This window comes from Cryptotermes secundus, unplaced genomic scaffold (genome assembly GCF_002891405.2).
Source record: "Cryptotermes secundus unplaced genomic scaffold, Csec_1.0 scaffold1465, whole genome shotgun sequence".
Lineage (NCBI taxonomy): Eukaryota > Metazoa > Arthropoda > Insecta > Blattodea > Kalotermitidae > Cryptotermes > Cryptotermes secundus.
The window spans coordinates 34,574-44,973 of NW_019742004.1; the positions used below are offsets into that span (position 1 = coordinate 34,574).

The following is a 10,400-nucleotide window of genomic DNA, read 5'->3' on the forward strand; positions in this document are numbered from 1 at the left end:
TCTTTTGGGTACCCCCTCGTATCATAGAGGGAAGCACAATGGACCAATACTGGTTTAAGTGCATGGGGAAACCCACCCTCTCCAATAACTAACTAACTAAAGTGCTGCCATCTGATGGGCAGTGTTGCCAATGTCAGCGGTGTCCCGCTAAATCTTCTTTTTGTATGCCCTGCAGGGCAGCGGGAAGAAAATAATGTTTAGCATTGGTCACTCTGTCCTGAATTGATGTTGCCAACACTGCTGATGGCATTTCCTTGAATTTTACAAATATGATTTATTCTGTTTACTGTTATTTAAACTTAAAACAGTAAGAAGGGTATACAATATTTTCCAAATGTTTAATTAATATTTTTTATCCAGTAAGAAGGGCAAGTGCCAACAAAATGAATAAGAGGGCCACAGGTTGGACCACACTGACTTATGTTATTTTAAGTGGATTGCAACACACAATTTTAGTGCACTTCAGAACAGTGTAACAGTTGGATGCATTAAAACACCTGAAGATGGCCATCTATGGTCGAAATATGTTGTGTTAAGTGTTAAATGGTGAATAAACAATTGTTGCATTATCGACGGACTGTGAATACATAGACGTTTGGCTCCTATTATCAGGCATCAATCCCTTCCCCTCCCCAACCTGGATAAGTAATCAGTGTTCTTACACCTAATCTACAATTTCATCACCTACCTAAGGACATTTCCCACTGCCCTCAACATACCACAAAATCTTTCATTCTTATACTTTATCAATCCAAAAATCAATATATCGATCTTCCTGTACATATCTTCTTGATGCCTTTCTTTTGTGGACCTCTTGGTTCTCCTCTCAGTTCTTTATTACTGTGGATCTGCTTATGGTCATTTATCACCTTGTCCAATGTTTGCTTCACATGGTCAAATCTGAGCCTCAGAATATTAATTTCCATATAGTTCCAGAAGGCTTGAAATATCCTCATTTTCCAGCCGCCAAGCTTCCTCACACATTTCAAGACTCAGTCGATCTTCATCAAAACCATGTGGGCACCTCAGTGGTGTCAGCAATGTTTTAGAGGAACATGCTTCCTCCATCTTCACAATAAACATATATACCCTGTAGATGGAAGCAGCAAATTCCTCTAAAACAACGGTAATTACCAGTGAGACTACAGTGTATCATAATACAGACAATAACAATCTAGAAAAGGATACATTGTACATAAAATGGCCAAGGCCCAAGTATAATAAGATCTGTTATACAACTCACTGGGCGTGGTCTCATATGTTGCAACATTGTAGCAGTATATCACATTGTCCATGCAGCTTGCATACAGCTTAAGCTTCCCAGGATCCAGCACTAGGTTTGTGAAACCATTCTGAGATGTTCTTCCATGATACGGCAATGTGTGGCAGGGTAACGGCTCTCTCTTGTATGCTGAGTAGTTTTTCCGTAAGTCCCACACTTTTATCAGCCTGTAACAAAATATTAAGAATACAAACCAATCTTGGTATGCTATAAGTTCATAAAGCTAAACATCTGGTACAGGATTATTCTCAAGTAATTCATATTTACTCAGAAGATTAAGATTTCCCATTATGGATTTGAACGTTCATTACTAGGGCTCGGATTTCTATGACATGTCATATTTTTATCCTGGCATCTTTTCACAAGTATAATTAAATATAAACGCATTTCTGACTCCTGTGAATATGAAAATACGGTTTTTATTGGTCATATAAATGCATATTTGAACCATATTTTAGCTTTAGGTCATATTTGGGCCCAAAGTGATATAAAATCATATTTTTGGTCATATTTTAGGCGAGTTTCACTTATTGCTCAGAAATATATTTGCAAGTATTGGCAACAATGTTATTTGGAACTTAATTTCTTAGAAATATTTGGCCTTGTGTAATGGGATTTGAAGGAATACTGTACAGTGTGAAGGGTAACAGTTCTTGACCTGGCGTAGAATCAACCACTTTGAAAAGAGAAATTGCCACCTCTGCCTCTGTCTGTCTGTGTGTCTCTTTTTCTCCTCCACTGCAGTGATACCTGAAGTCCAGTTTGTTTCTTGCATATTGGTGAAAAATTTTTCCATCCACAAAGCGGTAAATTTCTACCCTCTCCCCGAAACCCGTCCAATACAGTACTGTATTCATAACTTCAGTTGTTCAGTATAGTTTCAAGATGCCTAAAGTCAAGTGCTCTAATAGCGTGAAGTTGCGTGGTTTTATTAAAGAGTTTGGTGACAAATATTTTAGTACTGACGGAGAAATTTTATTTTGCAAAATGTGTGAAGTGAAAGTTACGGCAGACAAACGTTTTATGGTGCAACAACACTGCAATACAGCTAAACATAGAAGCTGTGTAAACAGAGAAATTACCACGGAAAGTAGACAGCGTTGTTCGAAAAGTCATCCTCCAGATCACCGAAATCAGGAAATGCCTCCGAGTTTTCAAAGGATCTTTGTACTATGATGGTTTCATCAAATATTCCATTACATAAAGTAGATACACCTAGTTTCCGAAACTTCCTCGAAAAATATACAACTCATCCCATTCCGACCGAATCCACATTAAGAAAGAACTATCTCACTTCCTGCTACGACGTTACCATAAATAAAATAAGAAACGATGTCAGAAATAATAAAATAAGGGTGTCTATCGACGAAACTACCTACATAAGTGGTAGATTTGTAACGAATGTTGTTGTTGGTATACTGAAAGATGACAAGCCTCAAGATATATTCCTATCGGCATGCGAGGTGTTGGAAAAAGTGAATAAATCTTCCATTGCTGTTGTTTTCGACAATGTGATGAATTTGCTGTGGCCAAATAAGGTAGAACGAGAGAATGTGCTCCTCTTCTTAACAGATGCCGCTCCATATATGGTAAAGGCAGCAAAGGGACTTCAGGTACTGTATCCCAAAATGATTCATGCAACGTGTCTCGCACATGCTCTGCATAGGGTAGCAGAAGAGGTGCGAGAGAGCTACTTTGATGTAGATAAATTAATAGCAAATGGGAAGAAAATTTTTGTTAAGGCTCCACTTCGATTGCAGAAGTTTAAAGAAGAGGCTCCATCACTACCCCTTCCCCCTAAGCCTATTCTAACAAGATGGGGGACTTGGCTCGATGCTGCAGATTATTATTGCACACACTACAGTGTGATTGAAAATATCTTCCTGAAGTTTGACAGAGATGATTCATCTTCAATTCGAACTGTACAAAATTTGTTTTCATCAACCACATCAAGAAATCTAGTGTACATAAAATCAAATTTCAGTGTGATATCAAAATCCATCATTAGACTTGAAGGTGTGGGCATGCAACTGTGCAATGCATTACAAATTGTTAAGAAAGTTGAAAGTGAACTACATCAAGCATAGGGCGAAGTTGCTGTGAAAATTAGTGCAAAATTACTAAATGTGCTCCAACAAAATCCTGGATATTCAACACTGTGTACAATTTCTGACATTCTTTGTGGCAAAGAAGATAAATTTGACAACAGTGAATTAGAACTTGACGCAAGTGATTTGACTTGTTGTAGGTATGCCCCTGTGACATCTTGCGACGTAGAAAGGAGTTTCTCCAGATACAAGGCCATTGTTAGTGACAATCGGAGGTCTTTCAAGTTCGAGAATTTGAAAATGCATGTTGTCATTCAGTGCAACTCTACTGAAAAGGAAGATTAACGTACCGTACAAATTATTTACCTGCAACTATTAGCACACTTTACTTTACTTTTCACGCTAAAATAAACAATACTTTCGTTCATGTTTTCTCTTTACAGGGTCAGCATTGTGTTGTGATGGATGCTTCATGNGCTTAAAGACATTTATTCAGAAAAAATGACTGTGTACACTTTTCAATAAAATGCCATTCAGCTTTTCTCTTTATGGGGTCAGCAATGTGCTGTGATCGATGCTTCAGAGCTTAAAGATATTTATTCAGGACAAAATAACTTTGTAAACTTCTTAATAAATTGCCATTCTTAGGAATTTTTGTTAAATATTTACTTATTTATTGTGGGCCATTCTGTCATATTTTGCCATTTTTAGGGCATAAATGCATGCATATTTTCAAAGTTTTTAGGTCATAGAAATCCGAGCCCTATTCATTACCATTTCAACAAAATCCCACCAATTTATCCTACTTAGTTAAATACAGTTCCCATACTGACATGTATTCCTATTCCTGTGAGATCAGTTTTAATACTGTCTTCCTATCTATGCTTAAGTCTCCTATTGACCTTGTTTGAGGCTGCAGGGTTTTCCAACTGATGGCAGGTGAACTGCATTTGACAAAACACATGGTTTTGTACTGACCATAGGAATATCCTTCCATTCCCAAACACACGTGTCATCTCCTTCCCCTTTAAATAAAAGTTATGAACATTGTTGAAAAACTTTATGGAAAGTGCTTCCTGAATATTCCATGTAATTGATTAACTGCTTTCAACTGACACCCAATAAATTGCTTAGAACATGATTAGATTTAAGAGTCAAAGTCATGTTTGTAATCAAACAGAACCTTGGTTATGAGAGAAAAATATCATATTTAACTGATTATAAGAGGCCACTGGATAAAAGACAACCCTTTCAGTGATTTTTTAAGAAAAATAACTGTATTGCTTAACAGCAGAAGGGTCGGAGTTCAAGCCCTGGCAGTAGTATGATTTTTCTCCTCTACATGTCATCCAGATTGATTCTGAGGCACACCCAACCTCTTATCCAATGGGTACCAGGGCCTCTTTCCCCTGGGGTAAAATGGGCAGGGCATGAAGCTGATCATTCATCTCCGAGTGACAAGGTCAAGAATATGTGAATTTATACATCCACTCCCCCCATACATCTTCATGGCATAATGTTTAGTTAGTTAAGCACAGGGAAAACTTTTACTTTTTTATCTGATTTCTGGGTACAGGGCAGTGGTTGTCCTCATTATATCAGGTTTCCACTAGGGAAGGATTAAATAAACTAGGAATCAATGTCTGCAAAATTTAATAATGCAACATGTTTTGTACATGCATAACACTTTATATCAACTATCAAGTAAATGTTACTGTACTAAAATAATACAAACATAGCAACTACATGGCTTTTCATCACTGAACCAATGATGAACCTGCAAATTTGATTTTAAAAAGTCAGTTCAATTGTGTCCTGTACACATGTACGAGTATGTCCTACCTCTAGGCAAATTTTGAAAGTGCTAGTGCATGAGTTCCAGTGACTTGATGCATTCTGAACTGCACAAGCTACAGAGTGCTGAAGGTAAATGTAAAGATGAATTGGGAAGGATACGGCAAGAAATGGTACCAGTCTTTTTAATACACTAAATTAAATCTAGGATTGCCATGGCAAAAGCTGCATTTAGCAAGAAGAAGAATCTTTTTACCAGCAAATTGGACTTAAATTTGAGGAAGAAACTAGTGAAATGCTACATTTGGAGCATAGCTCTGTATNTGTGACCAGAAGACGAGGAAGAAGACGAAAGAAGATACTGGATGACCTTGGGGACAGAAGAGGATATTTTCATTTGAAGGAGAAAGCTCTAGATCGCATCAAGTGGAGGAAATGTTTTGGAAGAGACTGGACCTGTCGTCTTGACAGATTACTGATGATGATGACCATTATTTGCCCAGGGGCACTGAGAATAATACAATAACTTCAGACTCCACTAACACAATGCATGAATGCTAACGCTTACAGTGCAGAATGTGATTGTGTTAGTATTTGTTTTACATTCCTACATTCAATACATTAAGTCCCTAATACATGACTAGTACAGAAAGGAATACCAACCCATCACCAGCCCCACATGAAATGAGGCGGTCCTCATCCTGGAACACGAGACTTGTGATGCTGTTCGCACGAGATGCTGGCATGGACTTGTTTCGGCGACTCCTGGACCCAGTGTTGGATGGAGTACCTTGAAACCACATAACCATCCAGCACAATTCAGTTTAGTAATACGTAGTACAGTAAATAATTTTGTGGACTGGCTGCATAGTGGTGCTGTTATGCACTATAGCAGATATGTGGAGCCATGAGGTGATGTCGTGTCCATTCTTCTCTCGTCCCAGCAAGAAGCAGTCATGTGCAGGCGGTATATTCAGAAAGAAAGTCACTGTTGTGAAGGGTAGATGTTTGTGAGTGGTGGAAATCAAGAATGTCACAGTTTGAGCACTAGGCACACGTCAAGTTCTGCCAAAAATTGGGCAAATCCACTAGTGAAACATTTCAGATGACCAAGCAAGCGTACAGCAAGCAAGCCCTGGGCCATAATGCTGTGTTTAAGTGGCACAAACGTTCTACAAAGAGGAGAGACAGTTTGGAAGATGATGAGCATACCGGTTGGCCAAGAACGGTCCGAACTGAACTCAAGATTCAAGAAGTTGCAACACTGATGCATGCCAACCGCTCCCAAACAGTAGATGAAATCACAGCAGCAGTAGGGATTAACCATGGTACTTGCCACAATATTCTGTTTGATGACCTGAACATGTCCCGTGTTACACAGCAGTGTTCCACGCATCCTGATGCAAGACCGACGTGACGATTACAGGAGCATTTGTGGCGACCTGAACAATAGTTCTGACAAAGATGAGACGTTTCTCAACTGGATCATAATAGGAGATGAACGGTGACTACTTTGAGGGAGGATGTGGATATGTGTAAGTGTACGAAGGGGGACCCAAAAATAACTGGAACCGACCTGTTGCACGCGCATGCTTTGTAGTTACGAGTTGTGCTGCTAGGTGGTGTTAGCTGGGGGTCTCCCGCGACTGTTAGTGAGCTGGCGTCAGTCTGAGTTAAGTGGTTTGTCTGTGGTGCTCTGTTGTGTGCGTTCCTGTTTCAACCCTTTGGCGATTAGTGAGATGGCCGACCAGAAGGAACAAAGAGTGTGCGTGAAATTTTGCTTTCTGTTAGGGAAAACTGCAGCCGAGACTGTTGGGATGCTTCGGCAAGCCTTTAATGATGATGCTTTGGGGAAATCACAGGTCTACGAGTGGTTTTCCCGTTTCAAATCTGGCAACATGTCAACAGAAGACATGCCACGCCCCGGGCGTCCTTCGACAGGAAGAAATGATGAAAACATTGCCAAAATCAAACGTGCAATTGATGAAGATCGTCGAAAGACCATTGACCAACTTTCTGAGGAAACGAACATCTCATGGAGCACGGTCCAGCGAATTTTAACCGAAGGTTTGCACATGAGACGGGTGTCTGCAAAATTTGTTCCTCGCTTGCTCGGAGATGACCAAAGAGAAAACCGCGTGAATGTTTGCCGCGACTTGAAGAGTGAAGTGCAGAACGATCCAGAATTTCACGCACACTCTTTGTTCCTTCTGGTCGGCCATCTCACTAATCGCCAAAGGGTTGAAACAGGAACGCACACAACAGAGCACCACAGACAAACCACTTAACTCAGACTGACACCAGCTCACTAACAGTCACGGGAGACCCCCAGCTAACACCACCTAACAGCACAACTCGTAACTACAAAGCATGCGCATACAACAGGTTGGTTCCGGTTATTTTTGGGTCCCCCCTCGTATGTGAGTATCTTATAATATGGTGCGACAAAACCACAGTTCACGAAATTATTGATTGCAGTAGTATACATAACTAACCATAAGAACAAGCTTATGTTAAGGTGAAAACTTACATCAGGAATTTGCAATAACACAAAGTTACAACTAACTACACAGTCTTTCAAATAGTAGTTATACAGCTAGTCAAGTAATTCCCTGCCTTTATGGAACCAGAAGGTGCACGACTGATTAACTAAGTCTGTCACTGGACCCTATCTTGAATCAGTTCAGCTCAACACATTCATTCATTAATATTCTTAAGATAAATCTAAATAATATTTTCCCAGTTAAACACAGGTCTCCTAAGCAATTCTTCCCCCAAGAACTTCTAACCAGAACGTCTCAATGCATGTTCCATGTCCATTTCATTCAGTCCTTCATTTAATCGTTTGAACATTAGTATTGAGCTGAAGCATACAAATTATAAAGTTACCTTTTACATAATTTTCTTTCTTTCTTACTTCATGTCTCACAGGATCAAAATGCTTCCTTAGTACTTTTTGTTCTCAGCACCCTTCTTCCCTTAATATAAAAGAGTAGGTTTCAAACTCATTCAAAAGAGGTAGAAACCGTAGTTTTATATATTGTCATGTTTAGTTCCTTAAATAAGTCAACAAAGGTAGTTTATTCTGAAATGAATAATAGTATGCTTACCCCATATTTAATATGCTCTTAATTTTATCTTGGATCTACTTAAGGTCTGTTATTCTCATTTCCAAGTAGCACTGGACGTCTGAATAATTTCCAAGTATTTACTAGCTCTGCATACATATAAGATTTTTACATAGATGCAACCAATTTCAAAACTGGCTTAGAAATTTGTTTTTAAAAATTCAATTTTATGGCTTTCAAAAATGTACCTACAGCAGAGGGTTGAGTTATGCTCTATTATGCGTCACTGCACAGTATGCTATCTTACAGTGTATATAGGCAGACACGTTGGAGACATAATATAAACAAACCTCCACTCACTCACCTGATCCCAAGGCATGATGGGAGTTTGAGATGAAATTATCTGGCTTGTCCCACAATGGCCCCTGGTTTGACCTTGTGTCCCATACCATTATCATCCCATCCCGTGCCCCTGTTGCAAACACAGCTGTGAACAAACAGACAGCATTTACTCTCTATCAAGAAAAACGATACTATTCTTAAGTAAGTTTACACATAAGATACCATTTTGGAGAGATACTGTTTAGTTTTATCTAATTCTGCTTTCTGCTGCATTCTTTCCCACTATATTTTATTATACTCTATGTACTGCTTTTAGTTTGGTTTCTTTGTTTCATGGCTGATGAAACTGATCAACTGAAATAACTCTTTCCTTAGGATCAAATAAAAGAAATGTTTTGGATAAAGGTTGTTCAGATTTTATGGGGGCACATACATGATACCATATAGTTTGTTTATGACACCTTTCGCTAATGAGATATCAAGGTCACTAGCACTTCTTTAAATGGCACCATATATTTTTAATTTGACAAATTCAAAAATACTATCACAAAGTACCATTCTGATTCAACAGAATGCAACAATATATAACAGATCTCAAATATCATCCTGAATTAATAACTTGGTATTTTGAACCAACAAAATGATTTACAGAAGACGCTCAAACTGTTGACCATTAAAGTTAACACTGGATGAATGACTACCTTGATCATTCAACGTACAGAACAACGTAATTACCTTTGCAATTTTAACAGTTTTGTGTACTACAATACTAACAGCTGGAATTAATTAATACACACCAGGATTAACTAATTTCACTTATCGCAGTCACTATTAACAAAATACTGTGACAGGACACCCCCTCCCACGCCAGCAGTGACGTAACGCCTTCAGAGCGTTGTTGCTGCTACGGTAATAGGCCAGTCAACACCCCGGCCCCTCCCATGGTGACGTTACCAAGGGATGCCACGGTTGCTACAGAGCAGTAAACAACTCTCCAGTGTTGCTAGGCAACCTGTAAACACGGCATCAGGCAACAGCGGTACCTATTGCACAACTGTTTTCTGTGTTGTCCGTACCGAGGCTAAATAAGGAACAGCAACACTGTTCAGTTTCGAATGAGTGAGTGATTAGTAGTGAGTAGTGAGTATTGAGCCAGTTACTAGTTACGAGCAGTTGAAAGATAGCAGCTGCCATGGACAGTTGGAATAGAGCAGCAGTTGCAGAAAGAAGACCTGAACGCGTGATAAGAAGAGTTTATGTGTGATAATCAATGATAGTTTGTGATAACTGAGAAGGTACTGGGAGTGAGTAATTAAGTGACACTTGTACAGCTCCCGCGTTATTAATACGTGAATACTACTGAGGACAGAGTGAATAGAATAGTGTGCAGGGTTTGTGGATTGTGTAAACCCGCAACAGTGTTATAATTAATTGTAGCCAAGACTTTTAGGTTGTTAAATAAACCAATTAACAATCGGAACGGCATCTTCAGTGGCAAAACACATTACAATACATAAAACATATGATTTGAAACCATAAAATAAATAAAGTGACAGGATTACGAATTTCACTTATAACAGATTCTGTACAACAGTGGAAAGAATGTCTTTAAAGACGACATCTGACAGGACCTTCCCCAGAACTATAAAATATTGTAACGTGTTTGCGTTACCGAAGACACCGTAGAGATGGTTAATTGGTTTATTTAACAATCTACAAATAACGGCTACAATTACTTATCTCACAGTTGCGGGGTTTCACACTTTATAACCCTAATCGCATTAATCTGTTAACACTGTTGCGGGGTTTCACGACTTATAACCCTATGCGCAAATCAGTTCACTCTGTCTTCAGTAGTCTACACGT

At 39.0% G+C, this 10,400-nt stretch overlaps 1 protein-coding gene across 1 annotated transcript in view; it reads right to left on the bottom strand.

Moving 5' to 3' along the window:
• The window catches only part of LOC111872991 (protein lethal(2)denticleless), a 31,569-nt gene that overhangs the window by 10,055 nt on the left and 11,114 nt on the right, over positions 1-10,400 (bottom strand). Inside the window, exons 5-6 of the mRNA XM_023867338.2 lie at positions 5,788-5,914; positions 1,244-1,449 (exon numbers count right to left, since the gene is read on the bottom strand). Coding sequence (XP_023723106.1) covers positions 1,244-1,449; positions 5,788-5,914 — 333 coding nt within the window. The remainder of the gene's footprint in view (positions 1-1,243; positions 1,450-5,787; positions 5,915-10,400) is intronic.